Here is a 15971-nt window from a genome sequence, read left to right on the forward strand (position 1 = left end):
TTTTGTCCATGTTCTGTATCAGCCAATATTTTGTCCATATTCTGTATCAGTCAATACTTTGTCCATATTCCTTCTCAGCCAATATTTTGTCCATATTCTGTATCAGTCAATATTCCACACCAACCCCTATGCCCTGCAGTCCCCATTTTCTATCTGTAGCTAATGTATATGCATACACACGCATGTTTTGATTTGCCACTTCATTTAACTCCTCTGTGCTAAGAGAAACACTAATATTTATTTCAGAGCACTGTAAAGCTTTTTTTTGCCTGCAGTGTCTGCTCTCTGATTCCAGCAGAACACTGTCATGTGAAAGAACCTATTCAAAATCCATTGCATTCCCGTCCTTTTAATTTATGCAGTCAGATTTATACTCTGACTTCACATATCAGCTCTTGTCTGCCCTAGAGTTCATTTGCTTTCACAGCAGACAGAGCTGCTAAAGTATCTGCACACACACCAGCCTTCTCACACTGCAATGATATTGTCCCTAGGTGGGTTCCCCTATAATTGCCACAGATCCTCCCAGAAATTCTGGCAGAGCACATCACAAGCCCAGCGAAGGCGAGAGGGTGGGATGATAAAAGCCTGTTTGTGCTGCTCCCAACGCAGCAGGAGCAATGGCTGATTCTTCACGTGCCCAAAATGAAATTAAGGGGGCTGCTCAAAGAGGCTGTGGTTGCACGGTCACTTTAATCTGGYGTAAATCTGGCTGCTGCTGAAAGGGGCTGTTCCACTCCTCTCCCCCTCTTCCTCTGCACCCATTTCTTTCACCCACTCTTGTCTGGCACCGGTGTCTCTCTGGCTCATTATCGACTCAATTAATTATATATTGTTTTTTTTAAATCAGTTTTTTAGGACAGCACAGCCACATGGGGTGTGAATGTGCAGGAATGGGTGTTTAGGGGAAGAGGGAATGGAAGAACCACCTCCAGCAGCAGCCCAAAGGACCATKGAGTGATGGCCTGATCACACCAGCAGCATCCAACCCACAAAAATGAAACTGTCCAGGCGAGGCTGGGAACTTCTCACATTCCTTGGCAACTCCCCTTCTCCTTTCTCATAAGCACCTTCCCATTTCTCAGCAGCCACTGGACACTGAGGTTGGCAAGTGTTTTTTGTCCTAGGAAGCCTCTGCCCATCTCTTTAGCAGTAAACACAGTTATCTGCCTTGCCTTCTTTTTCCATTTGAAATGTCTACTATCCCCCAGCAGCACTGCTCCCAGCATGTCAAATTAATTCAAATTTCTTGTTGTTCTCTTTTTTATGTTCCTTTTTACCACAATGTGCATGCCATCCTAAACTTTTCCAGAGACTAGCCAACCAAAGAAAAACAAGGTATTTTTCCAAATTACCCAAACAATAAGCACTTTAAACATCCCGAAGACCATTTCCCAGTTCAGTGAAACATTGTCCTAGTTCTGTGGAGCTCAGGGGCAGCACAGAGTTGAGYTGTCCCAAGAGCAAAGCAGTTCTTCAGTTGTGGCTCCTGGGTTTCCTCCTTTCCAAAAGCAGCAATCCGTGTTCACATTGTGCTTGGCTCCGGCTGCGCTCCCTGCCTGGCTGCCTTTTTGGTGCCAAACCCAAATTCCTCACTCCCCTTCCCAGCCCACCCCTTCCCCACCCGGCTGTGGGAACGGGGAGGCCACTGCTGGGACCTGCCACCCCAGCCAAGGTAAGAGAAGAAAGGGAAAACTGCCCCTGCCAAGCTCTGCCACCAGAGAGAAATTCCCGAATCCACTGTGGGGCTGGGCAGGTCCAAACCCACAGCAATGGGAACTTTTGGAGCATCTGTGGCTTTGCACAAGACTTGACACCAGAATGTGCTGGCAACGAGAAGCATCAAAACCAGGAACAGAACAATAAAAACTGTAGAATCATCCTGGAAAGACAGCAATCTTCCTGGTCAATGTTTTGCATTTGTCCATCCTCATTTTATTTTTATCACAAAGCTGGTGGTAATTTGTGCTGGTTCAGTAAAATCCATCAGTCTGGTGCAAAATGGCCTCAACTCCACAAGCTTCATCCTGTAGCACGGTTTCAATTTTATTGGGGAAAGTCTGTGACCTGTGTCCTCCAAATCAGCCCATTCCAAAGGACAGCAGAATCTGGGTGTGAATTTTCAGTTTTTCCCTTGTCACAGTGGACAGTGATATGTGGTGATTTAATTTAAGTCAGTGACCTGTCCATCTTATAACAAATTTGGGTCTGGCCATCCAATTTAAAATCCCTTGCTGGAGTAATAAAATTATGCTGAAATGAGGTTTTATTTTTAGGTGGAACCTCCAAAGTTAACTTGGTAGGGTTTACCATGAGGATTTCTGCCATTCTGCTAAAATCTGGTCTGAAATACTTGCATTGTGAGGATAAAACTGAAGATRACAGTAAGGCTCAAAGCTTTATGTAACTGTGCTCTGAGATAAATTATACACACATCATGTAACAAGAGGTTCTATGAAACAAACTGAAGYTTTCTGCAGAGAATTGTCTTCGTGGCTTTAGTCAAAACACAAGGGAAAGGTTTCAAAGGGAAAGGCTCTTTGCTTCTTTTTCATTTTACAGACTTTTAGAAGAAATGTGCTTTTTTGCCTTATTTTTTTAAAATTTTTGGTAGCTTGAACTGATTCTTTTTTTTTTTTTAATTGCTTTTGCTCTGCTCTTTTCCCTGCCCGCTCTTGGAGCTAATTTCTATTCCTTTCTCTCGAAAACCAATTGCATTTGTGCCATCTCCAGACAGGTCACAGGAGRTACATGAAGGCACACTGGATGTGTKRCACATCTKGTTTATATCCTCCTCCCCTGAGCCACTTCCCATCCCACAATGCTGTATTTTTGTATCATTACCATATATCAAAGAACACACAGACACTGCAGCTAAGTGGACACAGCACATGAGACACAACTAAAAACTCAATTAGTTTAAAATAACCACTTCTCTTTTGAGCAATTTGTGCAGTCGAGCAGCACCAAACTGAAGAACTGCAGCACGATTTAAACTTCTCCACGAGGCAAAAAAAAAAGTGTGTAATTCTGAGACTCATTTTAGGGACAGGAAAAAGAAATTTCTACTTAGACAGAACTTGTGTTGGTCTTTCATTTTTCATTATATGGACCAAAATCCAGCAATGCTGGGGGACTGACAGACAGAATGACAACCTGACAGCCAGACTGACAACCTGACCAGACAGACTGACAACCTGACCAGACAGACTGACAGACTGACAGACTGACAGACTGACAGACTGACAGACTGAGGGATGGGCAGCAGTGCTGGGCAGCCCCAGAGCAAGAGGGACTGGAGAGTGCAACATCACGAGGGAATCCAGCAGCCCAAAGATCAGCTCTCATAACTGAAATCTCTGCTTCTATAAGCTCCTGGGTTTGGGGAAAAATCAAAAAAAAGCCCTCTGAGTGTCAGACGTGGGCTGTGGAAGGTGTGACAGGAATGGGAGCTGCTCCGGGCACTGCAGGGAGGAATGGCAGCACCGACTGCCCCTTGTGCCCAACCTTGACCCCTCCATCCCCCCAAAGTGCACACTGCACCTCAAATACCCAATTCTGCTCTCATGTACCCCTGGATTGGATTAACTGAAGGATCAAAGAGCAAAGCTGGGCCAGTTTCCACCCGGAGCATAGAATGGGCTCTCTGCTGTCAGGAACCAGCCCAGGTTTGTCCCTGCTGGCCCCTCCTGATTCAATCAAAACACAGCCAAAGCTCTGCTGTTCCCCTGCTCCCTCCCATCACACCCCCCTCTGCTTTCTTCCCTCTTGGACTTCTACCAATTTTGCCCTTTATGCTCCAAAATGCCAGAAAGTTCAATTCCTCTCTTTTTTTTCTTTTCCCCCTGGAGTTGGCATTAAAGCTGGAAGAACAGACATTTCTGTCTGGTCAGAGAGAGAGGGAATAGCTGTTCCAAATGCCTTTAAAATAGGCACATCAAACTTTATGATACTCCYTCTAAAATAGTGGATTCTATTTTCCTCATGTAAAATTTGGAGAAATTTTCCATGCCCACATCWATGCAGACTGTCTTATTCCTGAGTTTGGGGAGGTTGGGTCTCCATTAGCAATGCATAGTTTCTTAAGGTAAATTTGTATTTTTGGGAGCATTAAATCTTCAATTTTRGAGCAAACTTCTGTTGAAAGCATGTAAATAATAACACACAGTAATTAATAATATTAAAAATAATTATTAGTAAATAATAAGACAYTTACAGAACTTTTTGGTTAAATGCAAACTCTTAAGCTGCTGCATCACAGCTTTCCTCAGAGCATTCAGTCCATTATTCCACCCTAAAAATTTTAGGATAGTCAAGGTGATGTATTTATTGTTCCTAAGTACCTCAGACAATACCAATCAATTTGGGCCATGGCTGCATTGTCCATGTGATCGAGGTGAGGTTTGTGGGCAGTAAACTCTGCTCATGAGGCCAATGAAGAGAACAATGTCTGAATGATAACGTTATCATAAATGCTGATCTCCCTGATTTTCTGTAACCACTGCTTGCAACATCCCACCAGCTCTGCACCACGGGGTGAACACAGCCATTGCAGCCTGATTTTACTGAGTTTATCTACAAATACACAGCAGAATTATTTGGGGAGGTGTTTGCCCTCTGTGCCATGGCTGGAGTTGAGTTTTGAGAGGGAAATGAGGCAATTTTGTAACTGAACTCCAAAATTAAGAGGGAGCCACCAAAAGGTGCAAAGGCTAATAAAAACTTAGCATCTTTTGTAGTCTTTCTCCACTGAAAATGCCCTGTGTCCCTCTCCTGCTGGATAGAGATATCAGTTGAAAATAAACGAGACACTATGTGGGAATAAATTGGAGCAACAGTTAAGGAAAAAGTGAYCTTGCTGTCATTTAATCTATTTTCTTATCTTGATTAATTTAAGGAGCCATGTGCTAAAAAAGCACAATTTGGTGTTTCTGTTGTCTCTGAGCTTCTCTCTCTGTGCTGGAATCCATTTCTCCCTCTGCTCAGGCAGATCCTTCTGGGCACGTCCATGTCCTCCAGACCTTGCTGTGAGGGAGTGGGGCTTGTGGATTCACCAGCAGAGATGTTGATGCACATGGAGCAAAATTAAAAGTTTGGAAATAAATTAACTACATGGATTGAATATCTGTCATCCCTGGCAAACAGGAAATAGATGGGCAAGTGAATTGATGGAAGTGCATCCTCCCAGCCCCTGGAAACCAGGAATTTCAGACTGTGCAGGTTGATTCCTTTCCTGAGCAGAAATGAGGATGCATCAGCAGTCTCAGGGTGCAAATAATGCTGCAGCCCTTAGCTCAGTCAGTTCATCATCCATGGGATGGATCCAGCCAGATTTACAGCAATGCCCTCTGTTCAGGGCACTCTGAAATCCACCCTCAGCCCAGCTGCTTTGAGGGAAATCCCTCTTTKTTCCCTGGATGGGATGAAGCCTGTGAGTTCCTTTGGGGTGAGWCAGCCCTAGGTGCTGCTGGAACCATGAATTCAGGGCAGGGCTAAAYGAGACAAGCACAATATTCACCTCAGAAACTGCAGGAGCAGCAGGTAAGGAAACTTTAACCCTCCTGGGCAGTTGAGGCACAACTGGTGAGGAGCCTGTGCAGCTGATAAAAACAGCCCAARCTGCACAGAATTATCCTCAGTTCACTCCAGCTGCTGTAGAGCAGACCTGAGCCAGTCCAATTCACACTGAAAGCTCAGGGTGAGAAAATGAAGAGTTGTCTGACTCCAGAGTTCATGATCTCTCTCATCCATGAGCAATTCTTTACCCAGGCCAAGCTGGAAAGCTGCAACTGGTGCAATCACACATAATGAACTCTATAGTCATGCACCAATAAATATATTTATTTCTTATCAGCTGGAGGGATTTTGGTCTTTGACTCTATTTTTGTGATTGTTCACTTGGCTGAAACTCATTGCATCAAAATGTCTCTTAGGAAATGCTTTTAGCCCCAAAGCCATATTAATATTTAAACTGTTGTTCTGGAGCAGTGCAACAGCTGTGTGATGAGAAATAAAGACATTTTTCTCTTTTTCTCTGAGCAGCTCTAAAGCATCAAATGGTAAATGGAGAAGAAGGGGATTTTTTTTYCCCTGCTGTGGCTCTTATATAAAACACCAAATACTAACAACTGACCCCCCAACCCTTCTCTAGTGCTACAGATTTGATCGTAGCAAAACTTTGGGTATCACTGAAATGCACTCAGATATTGAGGACTTAAAAATAAATTAATCTAGGCAGAAAGCGTTCCTGAAAACCTTAATTTCTGCATCTGGATTGCTGAAATGCAATTCAGACCCATCCACTCTTGAAAAATAAACTAAATTTCTATAATTTAGAGCACATTAAAATATTCATAAATATATACACGTGTAAAAATAAATATAGACACAAATCCACTTCATTTATTTGTTTTGCTTTTGCTTATAAATGAGCTTAAAATCATGGTTTTCACAACTGGGAAATGAATAAATGCATATTCATAGTCRGCAGGGCTGAGTAAAAACAGAGCTGTGGCCCTACCATGAGGCCTCTGCTTAGACTTTAACCTGGCCCACCTCAGAATGGCCAGTAAATGTCAGAATTGGGAAGAAAAAGATATGAGACATGCCTTGGAACTGCTCCATCCCTAAAGACAGAGGATCTGCTGAACACAACTCGCATTTCAAGCTTTTCTTTGTAATTCAAGTGGGGCTGGAACCCCTGTTTTCTAAGTGAAAAATGAAATTCTGGTTCCTTCACGGGACTCCAGGAGGTGACCAGTAACAGCTCAGCCTTGACCCATCCCTGTCAGTTGCTTCCAGGAAGAATTTGCCTACATAATGTTTGAAAAAAAATATATTTTATCTTTTTTTTTAAGTCACTGTAATTTCATTTTTAGCAAGGTGAGGAATCCATCATGCCCTGCTCTGAATAGAATTCTCTGATGGGTTGGTAGCAACATCTGCAGCCTCAGAGTAGATATTCAGTGGCAGGCRACTATGAAATAAATGAGCAAATTTTACATAGCTTGGCCTCAAATGCTTTGTCATTCCCCAGTAAATTAAAGAGTCCTCCATTGGACCTATAAATTTATTGTAGCAGAATGATTCCCTGAGTGCAGAAACAGCCTGGCCCTGTTTTCTGGAGTGTTCCATTCCCTACAGATAACGAGAGCCCAGCGCTGCCCCTGTGCAGACCATGGCGCCAATAAATCCAGCACAAAACCCTTTTTGTGGCTTTTCCTGGGGCTGCCACTCAGTGTTGCTCTTTCACTGGGTTTTTGGGGCTTTTTTTTTTCCCAGAATCTTGATCAAAGTATTTGCTGGGGGGCAGGGAGGAGTGCTCTCTGCTAATTACTTATGTGCTTATAAACCATATTTTGATAACAGAAGGGTAGAGGTTTATTACTCATCCTGGAACGAATCCTGCACAGGAAGTAGATAAAAGTACATCCTTCACTGATGGAATATTGAGCTCTGTTGATGTCTGGACAGAAGTTCTGTGGATCTGATAATCCAGGCTTTTTTGGGATTGGATTCTGCTCTCAGTTTTATAGACTCTACAGGCACGTATTCAGTCACACCAAAGGGTGCAAGAGCAAATATAACCGGGTACATTCTGAATATCTGCAGCATTTTGTTGAATTCCGTTTTTTGAAATCATTCAGGAGTTGCTGTTTATTGTGAAAAATACAAAATTAATCAATGTTCTGCCTCGTTTTGGTCTAAGATGTCCTGTAGCTCAGGTTGGCTCACTCAGGTTAATAAATGTGCATGATGCTTGTGTTATATGGAGAGAGGCCCAGATGGATCCTTAAATCCAAATCTCACCAAATTTGGGGGAAAATGCACTTCCACTGATCATTTCTTACTGAAAAAAAAAAAATGAAAGTACCAAGGTGAGCATGAGAATTGGAATAATCCTACTGCTCCAAACTTTTGGGTTCATGTTGAGCCTACCCTGGGCTGGCCATGCTGCTTTGATAGAATAAGGAGAGTTTTTTAACTCAGACTTCATTGAACCTTTTCTGCTTTTTAGTGTTTTCATTTTAGTGCACATCTTTACCCCCAGACCTGAAAAAGGATTAAAATGCCAGATAGGAGACAGMTCACTCAGCATACACATAGTTCTCACAAGGTTTCTACTCTTTGTAGACCATAAAAGGCTCAAATAACCTTCTAAAGTCCACTCTGATCTCTTTAGTCATTAAATAATAGGTTCTCACTGAGAATCTAAACTAGACTCCTACTGCAGTGATCACATTCAATCAATCCAATTTCACTCCRCTGCTTCAGAAGTTATTTATGCATTCATTCACTGAGAGTAACAGAAGTCTTCATTCAAAACAAGATTCTGACATTTGAAACAAGGCTGGAACTATTGCAAAAGGAAGAAAAAATAGGTGCTGGAGTACTGCAGAGAAACATTTCCATACATATTATTTCATAATTTCACAGGGTTATAGGCATTTTCTTTGTAACTGTTTTTCATGTTCATGTTTCAGCAATGCTCTGGAGAAGCTGTACTGTCATCTTGAGTGGAAGAATGTGCTCACCTGCTCAGCCTCCCTGAGAAGAGACAAATTCTGAATCATCTAAACTACAAACTGCTCTGTCTGGTTCTGCATTTTCCATTACCTTCACCACTGTGAAAGCRAATTTCAAATAAAGCAAGTGACTGACTTGCTTTCAGTGAGCTTTCTGGAAATTCCAGTCTTAGTAAATAAGAACTTTTGGTGAGTGTTCTCCTGCAAGGTAAGCCTGGTAGAAACAGCCAATTAGTTGAACTGCCAAATTGTTTAGWGGCATTTAGTGGTTATTTCATATCCTATTTATCTGTCTGTGATAAAATCCTTTGGCCTTGCTGAAGAAGTTGATGCTTTCAAAGATTCCAGCCTTTGTCCTTTTTCAATGAGCTGTTGTGTATTTAAATTAGAGCAGATATTATTGATTTGCTCAACATTTCAGGCCCTGGGTACAGTTTACCTTTTCAGTACAGTTTGTTCAGCACCTAGCACATAGTCCCCTGTGCTGATAAAGATAGTAAATGTAGGAAGATAATAAATGTAGGAAGATAATGTCATGCCTTGAAGAGTGATGCTTTTACCGATGGATCAGTCTGCAGCTTACACTGATCACAGATCAAATGTGATCTATTCTGAGAGGGAACAGCTTCTGCAAACACTCAAAATCCTCTGTTAGCATCTGTGTGTGGATGGCAGACAGTAAAAAGTCAGAAGCTGCTACAATGTGCTTGTAGGAACTTTGAACCATTTTGTTCTGTGYCAGAATGAAGCACAAGCACACCTACACCCTACAGAGCTGCCCAGTGGGGAAAAAAATCAGCCATTTGCTGAAGGTCTTCTTTTTATGGGCTAGACGTGACTTTTTATTTCGATCATCTGAGCTGAACATTTTAAGAAAAGAAGAGGAAAACCAAGGGGGAGAAGGAGGGATGCGGTGCTTTCATTCCTTGTGGGCTGTGATCCCGGTTGTGTGCAGAAACAGTGGCATCTAGTGGGCAGCTCCTCAGCTCAGGARAGGCACTGGATGTAAAACAAAGCAATGATTATCCTCATCATTTCCACGGATGAAAGGTTTTCCCAGATATTTGTTAATCTTTCTCTTTAAAAGCATTTGGAATTCAACTATTTTTCCAGCTCTGCACGACTATCCCTTTCCCCTGTAATTCTGCCAGGAGTGGMACATGAATCGAGCCAATCTTTTCCTGCCTGTGAGCATTTAACAGAATGTCTTGTACACAAGATATCTGCAAAACAACATGAAAAATTACCTGATGGCTCTTACATGAGTACTGTGATCTGTAATGGCAACCAAATTAGATATGAATGGACCAAAGTAATTTTCAGAGCTCCTCACCGCAATCATACTTGAAGCCTGAGGACTGGGAGCAAAATAAAACACAATTTTATGAATATCTGTAAGGTAATAACTGCTACAGATCTTTTGATAGGCTGGAATAGATCAACAGTTTTTCTGGTATACTTTCCTTCCAGTAAAAAAGCTCTCTTAGATGACTCCAAGGAAATAATTTAAATCTCAAAGCATCAAAGGCTTGCTTTCTCCTACTGCCAAGATAAATCATAGATTAAATCTGGGAGTGTGAAGAAGTATAATCAGGCTGCTATTGTGTGCTTCATTCATAACACTCTCTATACAGAGATCTAAATTTGCATATCTCTTTGAGTTAAAGTCATTAGGTGAAATCCTGGCTCTGTTTTTATTTGCAGAGTGAAAAATTCATTTGATGACAATTACGTCAACTTTCACCCTGTGAAAGTCGATTTTCAAGTACTTCTTTGAAATAAAAGCACTCCCACCTAGTTGTACTCAGTCATTTATTTGATATTTGCTGAGGTTAAGTGGGAGGTTCTAGGCCTGCCTCAGTAACACTAAGCTAATCCTAAAGCAAACATATGGAATTGAGATTGTTCATTGCTTTGAAGTTTGCTTTTCCACACRAGGGCTGAAGGATCTCACCCAGCTATCTCCAAAGAAAAGTTAAGTATTATTAAATCTAATTAACAAGGAGAAAACTAGAAACATAGAAAGGTGAAGTACCTCTAGGTCACTGATCCACATTCCCTCCCACTTCATAAGGGAAGGAATTATGGGATAGTGTTAACAGTCTTTAGCCCATGTTAGTGTCAGGCTGATGGGCAAAAGAAGCAACTCAAATTCACACTCWTGTTTAAACCCATCCCTCTTTAGAGCATCTAGACTTCTGTTCTGGGCTAGAACTAAGACTAAGGGAACAAAATCATCTGAAAATGGAATTGAGTCAAGTTTTTATTATGAAACAATACATGAAATATTCATCAGGCARTAAGACATAGTGTTGCATAAATGTTATGTCTTCATGCAAGGTTGTTATTTAGCCTAGAAAACTGTAATTAAGGATTCYTCCAGAGCCCAGAAAGCTGGCCTTCTCTTCATGTTGGTATTCTGCAATTTTCTATTGACCTCTCCCTCCAAGTTCCCTTTGCTTCAGACAGTCTAAAGCTGTACCCTTAAAAGGATACTCTAGGACTAATCAGGGATTTATTCTTGCCCACACCTCAGAAACTGTGGAAACCCTCAACCCATTTATTCAAGCATGCAGTCATTACTGGTAGAAAATACATGGTGGTGTATAACAKATCAAACCACTTAGAGCTGGAAGTTGTGCTGTATCATAAGGATTGCACTGTACTGCAAAGGGGTTCTGCTCTACAAGGAGGATGCAGCCAATGCAGGAATAATCTTGTCCTCTTTGTACAATCGTGTATAAATCCATGTAACCATGAGGAGATCTGCAGAAAAAAGAAACCCCAAAATATTATCAAAATCCATGCTGGCATTGACCATACTAATAACATCTAAAGGGTTTCAAATCATTTAAGCACTTTTCTAACATTAATTCTTCACAGTGGCCTGTGAGCAGCTGCTGGGAAGAATTCCTGTAGCTAAGTGAGCCAGCTTTCAACTGTGTCTCAGCTGGAAGGTTTTTTTGAAAACTGCCAAGTTACCTCCTAAGGCTRAGGTTTGGGAATTTTATGTTTTTGTTTTTAAATAAATTTCAGACCTTTSCTTATTGTGGATTAACAAAGCCCCATTGAAGTCTAACACAACATCCCGATTTTCAAAGGTATTCAGAGATGTACAAATAGAGAGGAGAATTTTAAGCAGATGAACTTTCTATCTTTTGAAATGGATAAGCAGACAGGAGAGAAACGGGAGCAGTTTGAAGCAACATTAATAAGAATGTTGTGCAGTCACCAACTCACACCCACGTAAAGAAATGAATAACCAGAGTTTTACTAATGTGAATAGAACAGAGTGACAGAGTTGATGGCTGGGACTTTTCTGTTCCCTGCCCCTGCTCAGCTACCCTTCAGCACAAGGTGCTTCCTCCAGCCTTTGGTAATTCCCTTCTCTCCCAATGTGTTGCTCTGCCTTTTATTATGAATTTAAAAATACACACAGTAGAAGAAATATATATATATACCAATTGCAGGGTAGGCAAACCCATTAGATTGGGTGCACCAGATCCCTGTTGCAGTGTGGGAGGCAATGTGGATTCAACCAGTGTTCAAGGAATTGTTCTTCAGCTCTGTGCTCCAAGCGCTGGAGRTAAAGCATATACTCCTATTTAAAAAAAAAGAAAAAGTAATTTAATTATGTAATCAATTCCGATGGCAGGCCAGGGACCCAGGGTAATTTTACAGCTGGTGTAAGAGCAATTAATTTACTCTTTCAAAYAATCAAATATAGTGAAATGGTGTTGCCAGTCAGCTAGCCCCAGCCTAGAAATATTTAATGAATGACATCATCTCCAGATCAGTAAAGGTGTTCAGCAAGAATTATACAACAATATTCATAAATCAGGAATTCTGCATACACATTTCTTATTTGCATATCGACACAGAAGCCTTTGTTGGGCCTCAGCATACAAAGGATTCTCACAGATAGGTCTGTTATAGCCTCTTTTGAATATTGGTTCCTGCTGCTTGAAGAACATTAACCCCTTGCARGATCATGTGACAGGACTCTGAAGGGTTCTGGTAGGTAGCACACATCAGTACTGACTGATCTTTCTGTGATAAATAAAATAATGTGAATTTTCCATAACAATTTATAGAGAGGGGCTTTGGTCTGAGCAACAAATTACCGAAGTTGGGCTGTGTACCAAAAACTTGACCTTTATCAGGGACAATATTTAAAACTTTTTAAAAGTCCCAGTGCCTGTGGGCTCATAAGATTTGTGAACACCACATACATTTATTCCAAATACCCCCCATAGCTTTGCACAGTGGGCACTGTTGGACTGGAGGCTGTAGCCCAAACCCTCTGCACTGGCCAAGTGCTCCTGCAGTCACCCAGCTCCTTTGTGCCAAGCAAAGGCTGGGCACTCTGGGTGCCAGCAGGCAGCATCAGGATCCTGCCCTTCTCTGGGCTTTCTCTCCCCACAGCAAGGGAAAACTTGGCTGAAATCCCTGGGGAGAGACTGCATTAGGAACTGGCAGGGAACAGAACTATGTGACGGAGGAGATGCCACATTATCAAAAGCAGGATCTCAGTCAAAGTAAGATTCAAACATGCTGATAACATAAATTACATTTTTTAATAATCAGAGGGGGCTGATCTTGCTGTCTGTAACTGAACAGGTTTTTGACTCAAACAGCACTGTGGAAGTCAAAGAGTGTCACAAAGAATTGCAAATTACATTCCCCAGCTCAGCATGATYTGGCCCAGTACAAACAGCTTTTGMTTAAAATAGATGAACAGAGGTGGGTTCATCCCAGCACTCATTTCATTCTGCTACAAAGCATCCATACAAAATCAGTTTTTCTCCTTGAGTCCATGTGCACAAACTGTGCACAGGGATGCAGCAGCCATGCACCTTCATTCACATGGAAAATCTCCACATTCCACATGGCAGCAAGGGTTTGTTTTTTAACAGAAGAYGTTTCCTTTTCTACTGAAAACCTTGATATTTAATGAGTAAAACAAATACTCTGTGTTTAGGTTTTCTTACAGAGGGCCAGTTTTGCTGTCTAGATAAAAAAAATAAAATAAAATAAATAAAAAGGTTGGAATTTCTCAAAAGTGTTTGCTCCTAACAGTGGTGGAATGGAAAGTGGCAAGGGCAGAGCAGCAGAATCAGAAATCCAAAACTTCTTTAGCCCTGGATCCCGCCCCTCCCCACAGACAGTCACAGAATCCATAAGGATCACCAAGTTCAACTCCCTGCTCCTCCCACAGGACCAACTAAAACTAAACCATTTGGTGTTGGGGACTTTTAGGTAAYGTAATTTAATAGTAAATGTCATAAATCACCCTCATTGGCTCATCAGGGAAACCAGCTTTTCTCGGTCTGTCTTCACGACGAGTCCTCAGAATCTGTTTGGCATCTTTTTCAGACAAAATTGGTGACGTGTCTAAAGAGAGAAGAGCAGAAATTAGTTCTGAAATGATCAAAAATGTAGCATTTTATCTCTCAACTGTGAAATGAAATATCTCCAAAACCTGATTTTTTTTCTATATATAAAGTGTTCTTTCATTACAGCCCCTTCCCAGGGGGTACCACATACCATGAGATAGCAGTGGAATTTTAAACCATTTTCATACTTGTTTTTTCTCCTGTTCTACTAGTACAAAGCACAGCCCACATATTCATGTTTCTATAACATGAGCAAATATAACAGCACCATCTAACCACTGGTATTAGTGACTCTTCCATTGACTCTTCCATCTCTTTGTTCTTTTCTGTGTTGCTTTCTAGGATTATTTTTCAAAGTAATGATTTAAACATGTTGCAAAGAAGAGATTGCATTGAACATTCSACGGGCAAGACTTTGGTAAAATAATATTAAAATAGTATGCAAGTAAAAGTAAATTTTTGGGGTTTACAATAAATGAGTACAGCGTTGTAATGCAGAGAGTTAAATATCAAATACAACAGCATCATTGTTAAAAATCAAATCACAGAAAGCCCGCAATATAAAAATAGCTGAGTGTTAGAAATTAAATATATGAATAATGAATACTAAAACAGAAGATTGACAAACTATCACTATTTTTATGCTCTGCAGCTCTACACACATATGCAGGTTTGTTGACATAAACTCCTACCTGTAAGAGTGGCCATCAGGACCAGAAAGGAGACAAACACAAGAAACTTCTTCATTTTGGTTCTGCTTTCTCTCGGTCTGTTCCAAAGTGAGCAACCCTGACCGAGGCATTCGCCTCTTTGAAGGAGCTACGTCAGTCACAAMTGTTTGTTTATGCTTTAATTTGAGTGATAGAAGGATTCTGAAGACATCTGGTCTGAAGGTTTGAATTAGTCTATTATCTGCTCACACATTCTCAGCATAACTCTGCTCCTGAGGGAAAGAAAATAGAAGGCCTTTTCTCCACCTCAGGCTTCAGAGTTACGCTRGGTATTTTAAATTTGTGAAAATAAAGCCTATCCTCTTACAGTTAGCATGGCAAGCAAAGATTTTTGGTGCCCAAGGTAAACAATTGTTTTTTAAAAGAAACAATTGCCCAGTACTGTTAATCTCASAGGCAGCTGCAAAGGGGCCCCTTTTTCAAAGATTGTCTCTAACTTTGGTCCAGGAGAGAAATACTGGGATTTAACTCTAGCAAAGCCAAATTATGACTGCTGAGAAACCCAACAGAGTTTTCTATCGAATTAATAGAACCATACTAAATGAAAACTCACATAATTCTTCTCTTTTCAGGACAAGTTAGTAGAAAACAGGATTTTTAATGGCCTTAATAGGAAACATAGTGTTAAGTAAGGATGTAGCTTAGCAAATGTCACTGCATAGTTTTGGCTTTGAGAAATGTGACTGCCCAGAGCTCTGCCGGGCAGTGCCATGATGGACACGTGGCACCAGCATCACCAATTGGTAGGAAATGAAACATGTGTCATCAAATATAACATATAAAATAGGTAGTCAGAGTTCATCATTGGCTCTTACATGAAGGAAGTGAAGAAATTGTCTTGGAAACCTGAGTGTTGACCAACTGTGGAGCATCTGCATTTTTCAGTGGTTTTTTTTAAGATGCCAAGACCCTAGAATCCAACCTATTTTGTATATGCTGTATGGATTTATATCATTGCYCAAAATACTGTTTTGAAAGCACAAAAACCTGTAGGTTCTAATGGCAACCACTATTTTTAGAAGTGCTCCAGGGGAAAGAGTCAAACATGTAATGACAGAACGCAATGATGGGGGGAAAGCATTTATGGTTGGGCAATAAAGCACAGCCATGGGGAGGACAAACACSGGCACAAAGGCACAGCTCAAGGGGGATCTCATCGCTCTCCGCAAACCCTGAAAAACTGTAGGGAGGTGGGGATGGGGCTCTTCTGCTGTGCCTGCAGTGAGAGGACATGGGAAAGGGCCTTAAGATGAGACAGGGGAGATTCACACTATACATTATAAAACTTTTTCACTGTTTCATTTTAGAAGGAGCTGCCC

The 15971-nt window shown here is 41.2% G+C and overlaps 1 protein-coding gene across 1 annotated transcript; it reads right to left on the minus strand.

Moving 5' to 3' along the window:
• Nucleotides 1-10825: 10825 nt before the first annotated feature.
• CUNH17orf67 (chromosome unknown C17orf67 homolog) lies at nt 10826-15927 on the minus strand. Its single transcript, XM_057368798.1, has 4 exons — nt 14614-15927; nt 13819-13919; nt 11987-12126; nt 10826-11291 (listed from the first exon to the last, which is right to left on the minus strand). The coding sequence occupies exons 1-3, from the start codon at nt 14666-14668 to the stop codon at nt 12010-12012; spliced, it is 273 nt and encodes a 90-aa protein (XP_057224781.1). The 5' UTR covers nt 14669-15927; the 3' UTR covers nt 10826-11291; nt 11987-12009.
• Nucleotides 15928-15971: the final 44 nt, after the last annotated feature.

Source organism: Malurus melanocephalus, unplaced genomic scaffold (assembly GCF_030028575.1).
Source record: "Malurus melanocephalus ecotype Western Australia unplaced genomic scaffold, MMel_1.1 scaffold_98, whole genome shotgun sequence".
Taxonomy (NCBI): domain Eukaryota; kingdom Metazoa; phylum Chordata; class Aves; order Passeriformes; family Maluridae; genus Malurus; species Malurus melanocephalus.